Source organism: Aspergillus chevalieri, chromosome 1, assembly GCF_016861735.1.
Source record: "Aspergillus chevalieri M1 DNA, chromosome 1, nearly complete sequence".
Lineage (NCBI taxonomy): Eukaryota > Fungi > Ascomycota > Eurotiomycetes > Eurotiales > Aspergillaceae > Aspergillus > Aspergillus chevalieri.
The window spans coordinates 244,481-261,347 of record NC_057362.1 but is presented as its reverse complement, the minus strand read 5'-3'; the positions used below and the strand labels follow the sequence as shown (position 1 = coordinate 261,347).

Sequence of the window (16,867 nt, the reverse complement as noted above, 5' to 3'; positions counted from 1 at the left end):
GTAGAAGAGAGGTTGACAAATTGCGACTGAAGTTGATTTACGGAGTACAAAAGCCGAGGTTCGGGTAGATTGCCTAATCGGGATAACATATGGACAACTATCCCTTGTATCCTTCGATCATCACCTTGATCACACTTTCTTTGCCCTGCCGCACGAGCTCGAATGCATCCTCCGCCTGCTCAAATACATATCGATTGGTCACCAGTCTCTTCACATCGACCTTTCCACTGGCGATTAGGTCCACAGCAGTGGGGTAACAGCCTGTAGTATATCGGATGGAACCACGGATAGTAAGGTCCCTGATACACGCCGTAGTAATAGGAAACACAACATTCTAAAGTAAACCGTTAGCTTTCATAAACACATAGAAGAATTGGGGTACCTACCTCCTTCCCCATCCCAGCCTGCACATACATTCCCCCCTTCCTACACAACTGAATCCCGGTCTGAATACAGCTCTGCGCTCCTGTCGCCTCAAGAACAACATCCGGGCCATCCCCAAGCCCAAACTTTTCTTTGATCATGCATGCCACCTTCTCACTCCACTCACACTCATCCACGTCCTCCGGTTTACTCGGCGGCAGAAAAACATCATCAACCCCAAACTCCTTCGCGAAGTCCAATCGCGACGGACTGACATCAATTCCAATGACTTTGTTTGCCGCATACGCCTTGCATACTTTTTGGCAGAGAAGCCCGATAGGCCCGCACCCGAAAACCACGACTGTCTGGTTAGGACGCACGTTTCCGACCTTTGTGATTTGCGCCGCTACAGCGACCGGTTCGACCAGTGCGCCTTCTTTCAGATCCATATGTGCTGGGATTGGGTAGCAAAAGTCAGACTGCGTGATGTAGTATTTCGACAATGTACCGTCGTGCGGTGGTGTTGCGGCGAAGATGGTGTCGGGGCAGAGGTTGTATGAGCCGGAGCGGCAGTAGTTACAGCTGCGCTTCTATCAGTACAGTATAGGGCTTGTTGGAGAAGGGGTTGGGGACGTACTGTCTACATGGTACGCCAGGCTCAATGGCTACTCGGTCTCCTACTTTGAGGTTCTTCACGGCCGGACCGATTTCGACGACTGTGCCGGAGCTTTCGTGGCCGAGGACGATGGGGGATTCGAGAATAAAGTCTATTTTTTTTATCAGTATTGCTTCAAATTCAGGTATCAGTAAGTAGATGTACCTCCGATTCTCCCCCGTTGCCAGTAATGAACATCACTACCGCAGATGCCCGTTTGGGCGATTTGCACGCGGACATCGTACGGATCTTTGAGTGTGGGTACTGGCCGGTCCTCGAAGACGACGTCTTTGACGGCACGGAGGACGAAAGAGGGATTCGTTTCCTAGTAGTTCAGCTTAGCGGTGTTTAATCAAGAGATATTGAGCACATACAGTCATGTTGGCTCGAATGATTCCTTAGTTATAGAAAGGAAAACATTGAATCTAAATACCCGACGTACAACACTTTCTACTTGCTGTCGTACCCCGCAAACTAAAACTGCAAGGAGATATCATCCAACATACACATGTATCACCCCGGACATCCATCTCCGTCTGGAGCACCCACCCCGACATCAAATCCACTCGTACAACTAAACTACCGACAAGTATACCCCCCATCAACCACAAAGTCTGCTCCCGTGGTAAACGTACTAGCATCACTCGCCAAATACAAATATACGCCCTTCAACTCTCTCGGATCCGCATCCCGTTTCAACGGCGTCAAACTATACCACTCCTCCTTCATCACACTCGGACAATCGCCGCTAATTGCGGTATCTATGTACCCCGGACTGACGCTGTTGACGCGCGCGAAGGGGGCGAATTCCACGGCGAGCGATTTGGAGAGGTGGATTATGCCGGCTTTGCAGGCGTTGTAGCAGGCCTATGCTTTAGTTAGAAAGTGTATGTCTTCCAAGCGGAAATGGAGGGGATACTTGTTGCTGTGGCACGTTGACAGCATGCCCCGACATAGATGCAGTGAAGATTACGTTTCCGGATTGTTGCTTGCGGAAGATCTCGCCCGCTGCTCGGGCGCAATAGTATGCGCCTGAGAAATCAACATCCACCACGCGGTGCCAGTTCTCCAGACGGTCGTCGAGACCTCCAGCTTTGGAAGGGATACCGGCGTTGGCGATCATGACATCCAGACGGCCGAAGTCGGCAACGACAGCGTCAGTGGTAGATTTCACCTATGCATACGATTAATTCTATGCATAGAGCCCAGTAAAGTAAACAAACCTGGTTGAAATCTTGCACATCACACCGGTACGCCTTGGCCGCAATTCCAAAGTCTCGCGCGATAGTAGCAGCTAGGTCTTTTGCCTGGATGGACTGGTTATACCACAAGGCTACATTGGCACCGGCTTCGGCTAGCCCTCGAGAAACCTGGTATCCGATTCCTCCTGAGCCACCGGTGATGATAACCACGCGGCCGCGCATGCTGAACATCTCGAAGATGCTGTCGGAGACGGGAGGATTGGGGCGACGGATGGTAGTCATTGTTTTGATTATAGTTCTTTGTCGTTCTGGGATACCTGTATTCTAGGCATTTTCTACCAGTTCTTATAGTTTACCATCCTATCGCAAAGAGTATAGAAACGGACGGACATCCGTGCCCGTCCGTCCGGACAACGGAACGGACGACCCCCTCCATACTCAGACATCAAAACAGGGATGCCGGCAAGTCCGTGTCAAATCATCAACAAAGATGACGCTAACCCCCGCATCCGCACGAATCCCCACGGGGTAAAGTCTCCACCATATATACTGCTTATTTCTCCGATGCATGCATAGTGACACAGTGTATGGTGTAACATTGAGCGAAGCCACCATGAAAGATCAAGATATTGTCGGCGAGGCGCTTGCCTCTGTACTTCCGCAGTACAATAAAATTTGGTTTCGGGTTCCGCATCTCCTTCAATTGAATTTAATTTTGATGATTCCGCTGCTCTCTTCTGCGGTTGCTGGATACGATGGTACATCTCCCGTTCCTGCTCCCCTGGAATGCTTGCTAACGGAGCAGGATCATTAATGAATGGTCTTCAATCTATTACACAATGGCAGAAATACTTTGGTAATCCATCCGGCGAGATCCTGGGCGTCGTTAATGCAGCGCAATCCATTGGGAGCGTTGTCTCCCTCCCGGTTGTCGGTTTTCTGTCTGATAAGATCGGAAGACGGTGGACTTTGTTGTCGGGGGCTGTTACCATTGTTATTGCATCGGCTATTCAGGCCGCGTCGGTGCAGTATGGGATGTTTGTTTTTTCACGGTATGCTCCGTTTTATTAATCTCAGGTGCTGCGCTGACCAGCATCAGGGTACTCGTAGGCATCGGCTCAATGCTAGTCGTCCAGCCCTCACCAATGCTCATCACGGAACTAGCCTATCCGACACACCGAGGGAAATACACCAGGTATTTCATCTTTCCACCTTTCGAGAAACTCCCAGCTAACGAGCAGCGCCTTCTGGACAATGTACTACCTCGGCGCAATCGTTGCCTCCTGGACTTCCTACGGTACCCAGAAACATCTAAACGATGACTGGACCTGGCGCATTCCGTCGATCGTGCAAGCTGGATTTCCTATTATCCAGATTGTGCTTTTTTGGTTTCTGCCTGAGTCTCCCCGGTATGTCCACTATACCACTTGAAGTAAAGAAGGCTAGCTAATTATTAGATGGCTCATTGCAAACGGCCATACCCAGCAGGCGGAACAGTTACTCGCTCGCTTCCACACAGCAGGCGATGTCTCGCACCCGTTGATCCAATTCGAAATGGCCGAAATCGCCCGGACGATCGAAATGGAACATTCGGCTTCCACGATGCGCTGGACGGCACTTGTCGACACACCCGGGAATCGCAAGCGGACTTTCATCGCTGTATGCGTTGGGACGTTCGCGCAGTGGAATGTGAGTCTATCACCATTATAATCGGAAAGGGTTTAAGATTAACAGCTTCAGGGCGTCGCCGTGGTCTCATACTACCTAACCCTCGTCCTTGACACAATCGGAGTTACAGATTCCGACACGCAAACACTCATCAACGGCCTACTACAGGTCTTCAACTTCGTCGCCGCCGGCAGCGCCGCCCTCCTCGTCGACAGACTAGGCCGTCGCCCGCTTTTTCTCTGGTCTGCGCTGGGTATGCTGATCTCCTTTATTATCTGGACAGCCTGCTCTGCAGTTGTCAACGGCGACGATAGCAACCAAGCTGTAGGCCGCACGGTAATCGCATTTGTATTCATTTTCTACTTCCACTATGATATCGCATATACACCGTTACTGCTGGGCTATCCGACTGAGATATTCCCGTACTCGATCCGGAGTAAAGGCGTGACGGTTGAGTTGTTGGCTGTGTATTCATCGCTGATTATACTAGCGTTTGTCAATCCGATTGCGCTGGATCGGATCGGGTGGAGGTATTATATCTTTTTCTGTTGCTTTGATGTGCTTGTGCTTGTTGTTACTTGGTTTTGCTTTCCGGAGACGAAGGGGCATTCGCTGGAGGAGATTGCGGAGGTTTTTGATGGACGGGCGGTCGATCTTGATGAGGAGAAGGTTGGGAAGAGGGGGGTTGAGCATGCTGAATATGTGGATTGATGATTGATTTGGTTATATAGTGCGTCTTTGTTAGTAAGTGTATAGTTTGTCAATGACCATATGTCCAATACGGAATGATTGTCCTGGATAACCCAACTAAATGCGCAGCAGTAACACAGCATACCTGAATTATGCGCAGGACAGACACGGACGACCGTGTCCGTGTCCGACCTCAATCATCGGATGCCCTGACCGGAGCTCGTCCGATGCGGGGGCGGGTAGGCGGGGCTAGTATATGATGATAAGATGATTGAGAGCCTTCAAATAAACATCGTATCGCTCTTCTAAAGAAAGCAAGCTATACGAAAATGGTCCTCCATCAACCTGAAAACAAACACGTCTTTAAGGCATTTGACCTGAGTGGCAAGGTTGCTGCTGTTACGGGTAATATTCGATGTTCCTACTTCTATAGGACCAGACAGTGTTAACAGTAATAGGCGGTGCTCGTGGTATCGGCCTTGAAGTTTCGAGAGCGTTGGCAGAAGCTGGTGCCGATGTGGGTATACGCAAGAAATTGATAAATAGTAGCTAACGAGCAGGTTGCTCTAATCTACAACACATCCAAAACCGCCTCAGACACCGCCGCATCAATCGCATCCGAGAACAACGTCAAAACAGCCGCATACAAAGCCGACGTCGGAAACCAAGAGGACATCGAAAAAGCCGTCCAACAGATTGCCACAGATTTCGGAAGATTGGACATCATCGTTGTCAACTCGGGTATCACGTCCAGCATCGCGGCGGAGGATTACTCTGCGGAACAATGGAGGGATATAATGAAGGTCAATCTTGATGGCGCTTTTTATACTGCTCAGGCTGCGGCACGGATTTTCAAGAAACAGGGATATGGGAATGTTATTTTCACGGCGTCTGTTAGCGCGACGTTGGTGAATGTTCCGCAGAAGCAAGCTGCGTACAACGCGTCGAAGGCTGGTGTTGTGCAGATGGCTAAGTGTTTGTCTGTTGAATGGGTCGACTTTTGTCGTGTTAATTGTATCTCGCCTGGTTTTATCGCCACTGATATCCTGGATATTCACCCTCAGGAGTGGAAGGAGAAGTGGTTTGATATGATTCCGGCAAAACGGATGGCGCAGTCATATGAATTGAAAGGGGTATGTATCCCTCGTTGATCATGGGCAATCACTGACTGCTATAGGCTTATGTGTTCTGTGCATCCGATGCTTCGAGCTATATGACCGGTGCGGATCTTGTTATTGACGGTGGATATACACTGCCGTAGGGCAGTAATGGATTGTGAACTTGTGCAATCACGCATTATCATTCTAGACCCGGCAATTGATTCATAAAATCCATAATCGTCGATTCTTGTCTGTAAGGCATTAGCAATCGCAACTGTATCCAACGGGCAAAAAACGTACAGTATAGAGTCCACCCCATCAAGCTGTGCCATCTCCAGCGTCGGCCACATCAACGGATACAAACTCGCCAACTGAGTCTGCGGCGACTCTTCCGTAGGCCGGCCCAATCCATCCATACTCGGATCAAGGTACGTCCCACACAAGGAACGGATAACACCCAGACATCGAAGAGCCGTGGGATTAAGCTGTCCCATTGACTCGAGGACAGGCATTGCCTTGGATATTTGGTCTCGCCAGCTCACGACCAGCGGGCTTTGGGGATCGTTTCGCAGACATATCACTGGGATTAGGATTGCTTGGAATAGGAAGTATAGGCCGTACCAGCAGGCCATCATGTTTTTTGAGTCTTCTATCCAGAATGTGCAGATGAGGTCGACAGATTCGCGGGCTGCATCGAGACACCGTTGGACAGCAACGTCGACATACGGATCGTTGTCTTGGATGCCTTCTGATGGCCGTATCATAAGCCTGCTCACCAGGAATGGACGGAACATGAGGATGCGAAAGTTGCGGTATCGCCATCGTAGAATGGAATGACACAGTCGGAACTTGGGCTTCTGTGGTGCGTCTTGGGCGAAGAATGGCGGCAAGCTTGCCAGCCAACCACCGATCAATTGGTCGTCCATTTCGACCAAGCTGGTCGCGGACGGGAATGGAGAGGAGATGATTCGAGCGTAAATTGGGCTAGTTGCAAGATGGAATGTTGACTGGGCTCGTAGGTGGGTGTAAATAGTCGTTTCTGGTGCTGGGCTCGGGCGTTGTTTCGAACCAGCCGTGATGTCCTGCAAAAATCAGTGCTTCATTCCTCATTAGTATTTAAAAAAAAAAAAAACTAACACTGTCATGCACGTTCATCGGCAATTCAACGTCAATTCCATCATTGGGAAAGTCGAATGGCCTGGAAAACGTGATAATTCCTCCCACGTCAAATATGTACAAGCAATACCAACAGCGCCGACGCATCTCGATAGTTAGCAAATTCGCCTCCCACGCCGGGAACTCTTTGTGAAGGCCAATCCCCATCGCAATACGTCTGGCGAGACCCATGTAGTTATACCCCGAGTTTGGCTTGTTTCTTTTCTGCAGGTAGTTGGATATTAATGTTAGAGCTTGGACAAGAAGCAAATTCCCTGTTTCCAGAACATCAATTGACAATCGTGCTTTGGCTGCCTCGAACAGTCCAATGTCAACATCGGTAGGGTGCGTGGCTGTTGTGAAAGCGCCTATAGCGGCGATCACGAAAAGCAGTACTTGCCAAGCATTGGTACTGGGTCTAGGGACGACCTCCATGAACTGAGCACGGAAAGTAGCTTCATGCACAATTGGATATGAGCAATGATAAAGTTGGAAGTATGCATCAACAAACGGCTCGAGCTGGGATAGTGAAGTCAATACAAAAGATACGGGAGGTTTGGGCTCTTGCTGTTGATGGCAGTATGTATCGACTTCTTCGGTAGATCGAGAATCGGTCATTCGAAGTAGAGCAGCACCTGACGCGACTCCTATGTACGATCAGCAAATTTATACACACCAAGCTCCGGGGAAGTAATACCAAGGTAGCCCCCTTCATTTGAGCGACTTGTCAAACTGGCCATCCCATCGACAAATCTGTCACCGCTGGCTTTACCAGTTCGTTCATCCCATTCAAAGCTACCAGACGAGGGTGGCGCTTCCAAAGACAGTCCGGATGTAGTAACAGAATGCGTCTCTGACTCGCGGGGACAACCGTTTGTCCGACAATATGGTGTTCTGCGCGAGGCCGGAGAGATAATGGGTCGGTTAGGGCTAGTAGCCGTGGGTCCACTTGAGCTTGTTCGAGTATTGACCTGTGATGGAGTCTTATAATTTCGTGCCGGATTTCTTTCAGGTGGTGGCCGATTATCTGTTCTATCAATAGCACCGTCTGTTTCGTCTGCGGTCGAGACCTGCCTACTAGGCGCAACCACCGGCGACACTAAAGTACCATAACTTTTCTCACGCATGTCACAATTAGGCGATCGAATACCTTGTGAGTCAGAACCACACTCAGCATAACCGGGACCTGCATCCTGCCTTCCGGACTGTAATTGCCGCAATAGAATCTTCGTCCGCGCAAGCTCCTCTTCCACTTCCGTCAAATGCCTTCTAGTAAGAGGCGTCTTGATCTGTCTTTCATAGACACATCGCCGACCAAACTTGCTGCATAGCAGACACGAGGGAATAATCCGATTGCACTAGGTTGCAGTTAGCGCTGAGACGGAGCATTATACGAAGACCGCAACTTACTTTAGATTTCCGGCGCCGACATTCGTGGCATGCTAGTTCTGCTGTGCGCCGGACATTATCTGTTCGCGTTGTGTCCATGGTGTGCAATGTTTTTGAATGTCTACTCTTTTGTATGCGGAGAGAAGCGCGCCGGAGATGTCGCCGATCAGTTTCCCTATTCGGAGTGCATATGCGGAGATGTCCCCCACTACGGCGCTAAGCCTGAAATGGCAGGGCCGGCTACACAACATGTTCCTGGTCACCTACGCTATATTATACTCGTGTTATAATATCAGCTGCCTATTGACTATCAGCATGAGCTTCTCTACAAGTATATAAAGTGAATTTTGCAGGGTGCTGTGTATACTCTGTAGATTCTCCCAGCATCGAGGACCCTTTGTCTCCAGACGATCCACGCGAAGCGCCGGGATGGATCGCATCCACAGTACCGAAAATAGTCATTGGCATTTGAACATATCCAAAACGACGATTTCCAATTTTGGAAGCTCTGTTGTGTACTTTTGCTCGTTCATGCAGATCTGGACTAGTCTGGGCTTTGTCCTTGGGTCTGTGCTACTATCTTTGGAGATGGATGACCAGTTATGATTCACATCTGCTGATCAGACTCGCAGCGTCTCTACTCGCATGAAACGAGTTTCACTCGTCGCCTAGATGTCTGATAAGATAAACTGGCGCTTAGAGAGTCTGTATGGACAGAGTCTGAGGGTCGAGTATAGTCTTGGAATAGACATAAGAGGGCGAACAAACATGGTGAAAATGGACATCAACTCACCTCAATTCAGAATATGAAACCATCATGGCAATTGCAGAAAAGAAGCTCAATCTCCTCAGCCTTGACGGTGGAGGCATTCGTGGCCTCTCGTCCCTCTACATCCTGAAACATGTCATGGAATCGATCAATCCTGAATGCCCCCCGAAGCCGTGCGAATACTTCGACATGATTGCCGGAACAAGTACCGGAGGGTAAGTTTACCCACATTAGGGTTAGCCAATGTCAACCTGACATTCATTCACAGCCTAATTGCCATCATGCTCGGCCGCCTAAAAATGGACGTCAACGAATGCATCGACGCATACAACACCCTCGCAACCCAAGCCTTCACCCGAAAAGCCTACCTGCCCATTACCATAGCCGGTCAAGTCAAAGAGCGATTCGACAGCAAGCAACTAGAAGCCGCCCTCAAAAAAGCCATAGCAGACAGACTCCATGACCAAGACGCACTCTTGAAAGACCCCGACACCTCATGCAGAGTTGTTCTCTGTGCCACCCGAGGAGGAACGAGCACAACAGCTACCTTGCGGAGTTATCGCAATGAGCGGGAGTGCTCTGAGTTGTATAACACTGTGAAGATCTGGGAAGCTGGTCGTGCTACGTCTGCGGCGTCTTCGTTTTTCGATCCGATAACGATTGGTCCGAATGGACAGCAGTTCTTTGATGGTGCGACGGGGGCTAATAATCCAATTCGGCATTTATGGATGGAAGCTAAAGATATCTGGTCTGATGCGCCTTTGGAAGATCAGATTGGTAGTATAGTGTCTATTGGAACCGGTGTTCCTCAGATGACGAGATACGAAACGAAGGGAATAGCTGGTCTCAAGACGCTGAAAGCTTGTGTCACGGAGACGGGATATACAGAAGAGGAGTTTGCACTCGAGCACTCGGATCTCGTTGCGAATAATCAGTACTTTCGTTTCAACGTTCCTGGCGGACTTGCGGAGATTGGGCTTGAGAAAGTGGCCAAGATCGATCTTATTGTTGGCATTACGGAGAAACACCTCGCGGAAAATGTCGTTCGGGAACGAGTGAAGGCTTGCGCGGGTTCACTTAGCAAGAGTAAGGGCCATTCAATCTCGAAACGACCTTCATCAAAAGCTTCCGCTTGGGAAGTTACGGGGTTAGTGCGGGCTCAAGTGCAAAGTATGTGTTCGATAGCCCATGTTTGAGCTACATTTTTCTAAATGAATGAAAGACCACAAAGAGAGCTACGAACTCGAGCACATCACGCGCAACACCCACGCACAGGAACAAACACAAACAACTGATGTCCGTCAGCCATGTTCCCGAAATAAGAAATTCTTCGGTCTATTCGGAAACAAGAAAACCCGGTAGCCGCCTAACGCCCATGTCCTTCAATTCATCATATCCTGTTACTCTATATCCCATTTGATGTGTTTCATGTCGTCCAGTTAAACTTGTGGAATGCTTGTGGAGTCCATTAGTCCGGCTTGTAATAGGTCAGCACTAGCAAGTTAACTAGAATTAAATTCTTATGTTTTTCCCTGTATATAACTAATGCCCAACTTTTACTAGCACATGTCATGGAACCTGTTTGGCCGGTTCTGATATATGCTTTGTCTCTGGATGGGATGCGGTATGATATCAGGTTTACTGTAAGGCTATGTATGATACAATGGCATTGTTCCAGACAAAGCATCGCGTCGGAAAATAGATACATACTTGACGGTCTAGACACAATAAAGTTACCGAGCATATTTCGTGACATCAATCTACATCACTCAACTCCGCCGACACCAAGTCTCGTGGATATGCAATGCAAAGCGAGCCATTGCCACCAACACCTCAACACAATGCTATTCAACATCATCCACCCAATCCACAACGCCCACCAAGCAAGAATCCCCGGAATGCTAAGCCCATAAGCATGGATCTCGCGTGTCACTAGCCAACGTAATCCATGGCACGAACCCCGCCGATCCATAATTAACTGAGACGTCAAAGCTTGGCCTCTTGGCGGGAATGTCTGGGCTGAATTTGGATTCCGGGGATTTGAATCGGGAAATTCCGAGATCGATGGACTGTACTTCTACTGTACGGAGTACATGCATAGCGTGTACGTGCGGGTCGGAGAATTCTGCTGTGGAGTCGGAGTCATGGAGATATACTATGTGGGTATCTGGGAAAGGAATCGTGCTGAGAATGGGTTGCATGTTTTATGTGGATTATGTATTATTACAGGGCACTATAATGCAATGCGACAATGACAGACAATGCAAAACAAAGAAATGCGAAAAATGCAATGCGAACTCCATCCATCCAACCAGTCCCAGTCCCATCAACCGATCCAACCATTAATATCGTATCTCGTAATTAGCGAGTGTCGTGCCGTAGCAGTGTATCGCGCGCAGCGCAGTGTGGTGTGTTGTGTGTGGGGAAAGCAATCACCGCACAAGGTAAAAGTAAAAAGCACCCTCGCTCCCAAAGTCCTTACTCTCCATGACACCCGCGATCATACGATCGTTGACCGCGCGGAAGTAAGTGATCGCAGGGAGATCATCGAAGATCATAGCGGTGGAGATGAGGTTTTTGTATTCCATGCGGCGGAGCTGTTCTTTTATTAGCTTACATTTCAATTGCATAGTTAGGGAGAGGGGAGAGGAGACGTACGCAAGCACCCCCAAAATCAGTAGTAGCTTTTTCACCATCAGCCTTGTCGATAGCGACAGGCTCAACGTCCTCCGTCGATCTGAACACCGCACCCCGCCAGTGCAAGCTCTCCAATTGCTCCATGAACTTGTGTCCCGTGTTCAGCGCAATGCCGCGCCATTCTCCGGATCCGCGGGTCAATGTCTCAGGGGCGACGGGGAGGAGTTGGTCGAAGACAGCGGCGAGCTGCGCAGGGTCGATTTTCTTGGAGGCGGCGGTTGTGGTGAAGGCGAGGAATTTGCGGGAGGGAGTGAAGCGGCGGATGGAGCGGGAGCGGTGGTAGTCGAGAGGGAGAATGGGGAATGGGATTGTCATTTTGGCTGTGTCTTGGATTGAGGTGTCTCAGTTGAGTTGAGTAGGGTATGTATGTCTGAGAAGAGGGAAGAAAGAGAGATGTCTCAGTATAAGTATGAAAGTCTGAGAAGTATGGAAGTAGAATGTTCACTGGAATGCAATAGAGAAGAATGCTGAAATGACGGCTCGATGACTGTATTTATACATCACTACCAGACCACACATTCCGCCACCCTTTTACCATTGTCTACAAGTCCTCCGTACAGTCAAAAAATCACTCATTTCCTGATCAAAACCTGATGGTCATCTGCATGGAAATCGATGATAACGGCACATCCCACCCGCAGCCAATCAAATGCTCGGCATCTCACCCGATCGGATGGTCCACCGTCCCGTCCAGACCAGGCCGAGTATCCGAGCGCGGTTAATCGGCGTCAGGGGATTTTCGTAGTAAGTATTCCGTAGTATTCTCTAGAAAAAATATATGCATACACTAAAAGCCGATTACCCGAATTATAAAAAGAACAAAGAACATCCCGTCCACCCACAGTGGTCGTAATCCTATTGCAATAACTCAATTGAATTTGTTATCTCCCGCGGAAACTCACTACGCGGTCATCTGCCTGAAAAATTTTCATATCCCGCTCCCTAAGCTAACGGCAAAGAGTATCCCGCCAGGTTAGGCCAGTTATGTACAGTAGCAGTACGGATTTCCGATCGGAGGATAAAGCCGATTGACTGTATTGACTCACTCAATGTACAGTGCCAGGCCGATGCCGCTGTGGCAAGGCGCATTGACCCATCACATCAAAATCAAGATTTTGCTTGACACTTCAATTCCGCGGAACAAACAGGGTTGTGACAGGGCTGTACTTTAAGCCAACCCCTGTCTATCAGCCAACGCGGTCACATTCTCGTACGTGGTCGCCTCCACGCCATCTGCCGTGTAATCCAGTATATCCCTCATCACACCCACGCATTCACTCATCTCACTGGTCGGCCTTCTAGATGCAAGCCCTGGAAAAAAGCGCACGACAAAAGCACTCCCCGTTTCACATCCTCCCATTTGTATCTGTGCTCAGCAGGCATGGGATGGACAACCTCTCCTACCCTGTAGCCAACAACATAAAAAAAAAAAAAGCCAAATTTAGGACAAAGAACAAAAGAACACATTATACGCAAACCATTCAGCCAAACGAACCGAGTTTCTGTTAATAGTCAGTCGCCTCCTCTTCGATGTTCTCAGCTGTATAGTTGAGCATCTTTCTCAGCAAGTCGATGCTGTCGACGATACCTGTTTCTGAGCGGGTTTATTAGTGAATCCCAGCCCAGGGAAAAGATCGGCGTTGAGACCGCACGACAAAACAACCGCGCTTTTTAGGCCATTCCACTTGTACGTGGGTGTATCGTGAAGGCCGTACAAGGGATTGGGGTAGACAAAATAAATCCTTGTGAATACATCAGATAGGAGGATACAGGTTGTACCCATCCTGGTTGCATGCAGACCTGAGAACCTCAATGATCAACGAACAATCGGGGTACTGGTAGATCCGTAGTCGGTCCAGCTGAAATAAACGACATATTTGAGACCTTTGGCAGGTTTACGAAATAACGTAAAACTTCCCGATACCATTTGGTCCTACCAGCGACGTGTATGGTCCGCGATAAGTTCGGTGATGCTTCGTTTTTTCTTGAATGTTGATTTCTGAACTGGGACGAGTTTCTTTTCCGGATCGTTGCTTGTAGAGTTCTAGCGAAGAAGGTTGCTTGCTATTGAATGATCAAAGAATTTAGAAGCTGGTTGAGTGAATGGAGAAGGAAAGAAAAAGGTAGCCACGACAGGTGACGAAATCAATTTACAGGTCGCTATATGCGAAGCACAATATTCCAAGCATGTATAACAATCCATCCAGTGTGTACATTAATGCAAGATCATTATCAACATAGCAAATCATACCTCCCAACATGATACAGATGCCTGCAATATATGCAATCCAACTCTATACAAAGTAAATAAATCACTTAGCTTCCACCTCCCCCTGACTCCCTGACACCGCACGCCGTCCCCACCCCCAGAATCCCCCCGAATTCACCGGCTCAGTCTGCGCCTTCGCAATCCCCGGCCCCGTGCCTACACCTGATACTAAGGATAAGCGTGACTCGCCAGACGACCGCTGCTGGCCGCTGACCATCTTGCGTAAGGATTCCATTTTGCCCTTGACTTCCTCGAGTTCCTGCTTAGCGACGGCCTCGGCTGTCTTGGCGTTGACGAGTTCGAGAAGCAGGGATTCCTCGGGGGCAGGGGCGTTGTTCTCCGTTGAGAGGACGGTTTTCAGGCCCAGACTGCTGGAGCGCTTGCTGAATGTTGATGTGCGGCGGGTTGTTTTCTGGGAATTGCTGCGGACCAGTTTTAGTTCGCGCAGGCCACCGCTTGTCGGGGAGTGGTCACTTGCAGGGGACCAGGGTGTTTGGTCGACTGGTGTTTCGGGTGGTTTTTCAGAAATAGGTGTTTTTATGGAGCGCAGTTCGCGGACCATTCGTTCTAGGCGTTGGCGGTCGCGGTAGCCGTCCTGGATGCGGCTGCGTGCTTCGCGGATTTGTTCGCGGAGGGAAGAGCCTTCTTGTTCTTGTTCGTCGATGCGGCGGGTGAGGTCTAGGCAGCGGCTGGATTCGACTTGGTGCATTTCTTTCCAGCGGTGGAGATCGTCGCGAAGCTGTTGCTTTGTTTGGTCGTTTGTTGCGGATTCGGGCTTGGGGGTGGTATTGTCTGCTGCGCCGAAGCGTTCTTCTGCTTTGGTGAGGAGTTCTGTGATTGCAGGATCTTCTTCATCGCCTGAGCGCTCCTTGACATGGTGCAGCAGCGATTTCGCTAGAGATTGGTCCTCCTCGCGCTCTTCTCGCTCCAGTTGCAGATCCCGACTGAGGTCTGCGTGTTGCCGTTGCAGGTCACTGAGCGCCATCAGCAAGTCCTCGATCTGCGTATGCAAGTCGCGGTCCTTGTGAGGTGTCATGGCGGATTTCGCACGCGGTTTCTGTGTGGGTTCGGCGGACAGCTCTGTCGGGGCTGTGCTGGCATCGGATGCAGACTCAACTGAGTTGAGGGTGGAAGTCATACTCTGCTTCGATGTCGAGCGGCGGATTGACGAGTTAGATGTGCTGATGCGGTTAGGACTGAGTTTGACGGAATTGTGCGTGCTGCCGTTGGAGCCGGCCCAGAATCGGCCCAAGAATCGGGAAGCCGCCTGCTGCATCTGGGGGAATGAGATGCCGGTTGGGACGCCTTGGGATTGGTTGTAACTGGCTTCCAGGGTCTGCAGGCTTTCCTTGGTGACTAAGGAAGTGAGGGAGACAAAGTCGTTGACCAGATCATCGGCGTGGCAGGCATATCTACACACGTTAGTGGGAGTCCTTTTCAATCGATCACACAACTTACGTATCCCACAAGCTTCGCGACAGCAGAAGCTGCATGACGTCCTCAAACTCAGTGCAGGCCAAGATCCTCTTTTCGTTCCGCTGCATTAAAGACAGGGCAACTCGCATCAACGTCTCACAGGCTCCCTCGAGGAAGATGATATCGTAGATCCGGAGCAGCATAGGCAACGGACAGGCGACTGCAAAGAACGACAAGAACCACTGCGACACGTAAACCGGTTCGACATGGAGTGACTCGAGGTGGCCAAACAAGGTCGGGCTATGGCGGGCAAGTAGGTTCTGAAATTGGTAGACGTGAAGATGTAGACCGGAGAGATCAGGGAGATAGCAGTTCCGCAGGTTGTAATGCTCCATCAGTCTAGAACGGTCAGTCAAACTCCAATCACACCCAGAAAAGGGCGACCCACCGAACCAAAACACAGAATGCCTCTGCATCTGTCATGTGCATCAAGAGAGGACCCACGACAAACCCCAGACCCTGACAGTATCCAATCTTGGTATCGTAAAGACTAAAACACTTCAGCACCCGCGCCAGCATCTGCTGACCTTCACCATTGGGATCGCGAAACATCTCCACGTTGGGAAAACTCCGCCCAATATCCTTCCCAATCAGCCCCTCATATGGACTACTCTCCCCGCATAGTCGCTGGTACTCAACCAGTAGGTTTTGGTCTCTTGCGCCAGCCAAACTGGGCCACACGACCCCTCGCAACGGAGGTGGCACTCCGCTCCGGATCTTGTTGGTTGTCAAGGTCGGGAGACGCTGGGCGGTCTGATGATAATCAGATACCAAGGCGGCCCAGAACTCGAGTTCGGTCATGGGAGGGGGAGGAAGCTGGGAGTATCGGATGGATGAACGTCGCGAATCGTCCTTGATCAGGCGTTTGATGTGGTGGAGGGACTGCGATCGCTTTTTGGTGTGCGAGGATAGGCCGGATTTGGGATTTGTCGCCAACGCGTTGTTTTCCTGTTCGAGTCGCGCTAGGAGTAGAGCCGTGGACTTATTTTGTCAGTACGGTTTTCTTGAATTGAACACTGTGGATAGATGAACACACCTCATCCGCATCCTCTCCCCGCGGTTCCTGTTCCTCGGTTCTGTCCAGCTCAGCCCAATCGACCTCGTCATCCATTCCTCGATCACTGCATTGAGATCGCCTGGAGGAATTCCCGGCGTCGGATTTGGCGCCATTGTCGCTCTGGGTTGGTGACACGGGGTCGGCGGGTGCTTGGGGGATGTTGAGCAAGCGCCATTCAGGCTGGGTGTGTTCGGAATCAGACTGCACTTCGGACAGAGGAACCGTCACCATCGAATCAGTATTCGCGCCATCGTTTTGGTTGCTTTGGCCGGTTGTTGTTATCGGTGTAGTGGGCGTGGTTTGCTGGAGGGGGGCGGAGGTCGCGGCGGACGCGGAGTCGGAGGATTCCATGGTCGTGATTAACGCAGGTACAGCAG

General features: G+C 50.1%; 9 protein-coding genes across 9 annotated transcripts; 4 read left to right on the top strand and 5 right to left on the bottom strand.

Moving 5' to 3' along the window:
• Positions 1–97: 97 nt before the first annotated feature.
• On the bottom strand, positions 98–1,398 carry ACHE_10088S (NAD(P)-dependent alcohol dehydrogenase; the record flags this gene model as incomplete). Its single annotated transcript, XM_043284185.1, has 5 exons — positions 98–334; positions 387–945; positions 1,001–1,130; positions 1,184–1,343; positions 1,393–1,398. The coding sequence occupies 5 exons, from the start codon at positions 1,396–1,398 to the stop codon at positions 98–100; spliced, it is 1,092 nt and encodes a 363-aa protein (XP_043131208.1).
• A 199-nt stretch (positions 1,399–1,597) lies between these two features.
• On the bottom strand, positions 1,598–2,502 carry ACHE_10087S (uncharacterized protein; the record flags this gene model as incomplete). The annotated part of the gene is made up of 3 exons (XM_043284074.1): positions 1,598–1,885; positions 1,938–2,192; positions 2,242–2,502. 3 exons carry the CDS (start codon positions 2,500–2,502, stop codon positions 1,598–1,600), a joined length of 804 nt encoding a protein of 267 aa, XP_043131207.1.
• A 331-nt stretch (positions 2,503–2,833) lies between these two features.
• ACHE_10086A (uncharacterized protein) lies at positions 2,834–3,291 on the top strand (the record flags this gene model as incomplete). The annotated part of the gene is made up of 2 exons (XM_043283963.1): positions 2,834–2,978; positions 3,026–3,291. 2 exons carry the CDS (start codon positions 2,834–2,836, stop codon positions 3,289–3,291), a joined length of 411 nt encoding a protein of 136 aa, XP_043131206.1.
• Positions 3,292–3,474: 183 nt separating this feature from the next.
• ACHE_10085A (uncharacterized protein) lies at positions 3,475–4,599 on the top strand (the record flags this gene model as incomplete). Its single annotated transcript, XM_043283852.1, has 3 exons — positions 3,475–3,629; positions 3,678–3,909; positions 3,961–4,599. The coding sequence occupies 3 exons, from the start codon at positions 3,475–3,477 to the stop codon at positions 4,597–4,599; spliced, it is 1,026 nt and encodes a 341-aa protein (XP_043131205.1).
• Positions 4,600–4,907: 308 nt separating this feature from the next.
• Positions 4,908–5,839, top strand: ACHE_10084A (SDR family oxidoreductase; the record flags this gene model as incomplete). The annotated part of the gene is made up of 4 exons (XM_043283741.1): positions 4,908–4,983; positions 5,037–5,095; positions 5,139–5,711; positions 5,756–5,839. 4 exons carry the CDS (start codon positions 4,908–4,910, stop codon positions 5,837–5,839), a joined length of 792 nt encoding a protein of 263 aa, XP_043131204.1.
• A 38-nt stretch (positions 5,840–5,877) lies between these two features.
• Positions 5,878–8,321, bottom strand: LAC9_1 (lactose regulatory protein lac9 and GAL4-like protein; the record flags this gene model as incomplete). The annotated part of the gene is made up of 5 exons (XM_043283630.1): positions 5,878–5,929; positions 5,979–6,760; positions 6,816–7,480; positions 7,531–8,191; positions 8,244–8,321. The coding sequence occupies 5 exons, from the start codon at positions 8,319–8,321 to the stop codon at positions 5,878–5,880; spliced, it is 2,238 nt and encodes a 745-aa protein (XP_043131203.1).
• A 718-nt stretch (positions 8,322–9,039) lies between these two features.
• On the top strand, positions 9,040–10,353 carry ACHE_10082A (uncharacterized protein; the record flags this gene model as incomplete). The annotated part of the gene is made up of 3 exons (XM_043283519.1): positions 9,040–9,206; positions 9,260–10,161; positions 10,214–10,353. The coding sequence occupies 3 exons, from the start codon at positions 9,040–9,042 to the stop codon at positions 10,351–10,353; spliced, it is 1,209 nt and encodes a 402-aa protein (XP_043131202.1).
• A 1,251-nt stretch (positions 10,354–11,604) lies between these two features.
• ACHE_10081S (uncharacterized protein) lies at positions 11,605–12,003 on the bottom strand (the record flags this gene model as incomplete). The annotated part of the gene is made up of 1 exon (XM_043283408.1): positions 11,605–12,003. One exon carries the CDS (start codon positions 12,001–12,003, stop codon positions 11,605–11,607), a length of 399 nt encoding a protein of 132 aa, XP_043131201.1.
• A 1,997-nt stretch (positions 12,004–14,000) lies between these two features.
• On the bottom strand, positions 14,001–16,841 carry ACHE_10080S (putative GTPase activating protein (Evi5); the record flags this gene model as incomplete). The annotated part of the gene is made up of 4 exons (XM_043283297.1): positions 14,001–15,369; positions 15,416–15,772; positions 15,822–16,414; positions 16,470–16,841. 4 exons carry the CDS (start codon positions 16,839–16,841, stop codon positions 14,001–14,003), a joined length of 2,691 nt encoding a protein of 896 aa, XP_043131200.1.
• Between the last annotated feature and the right edge of the window lie 26 nt (positions 16,842–16,867).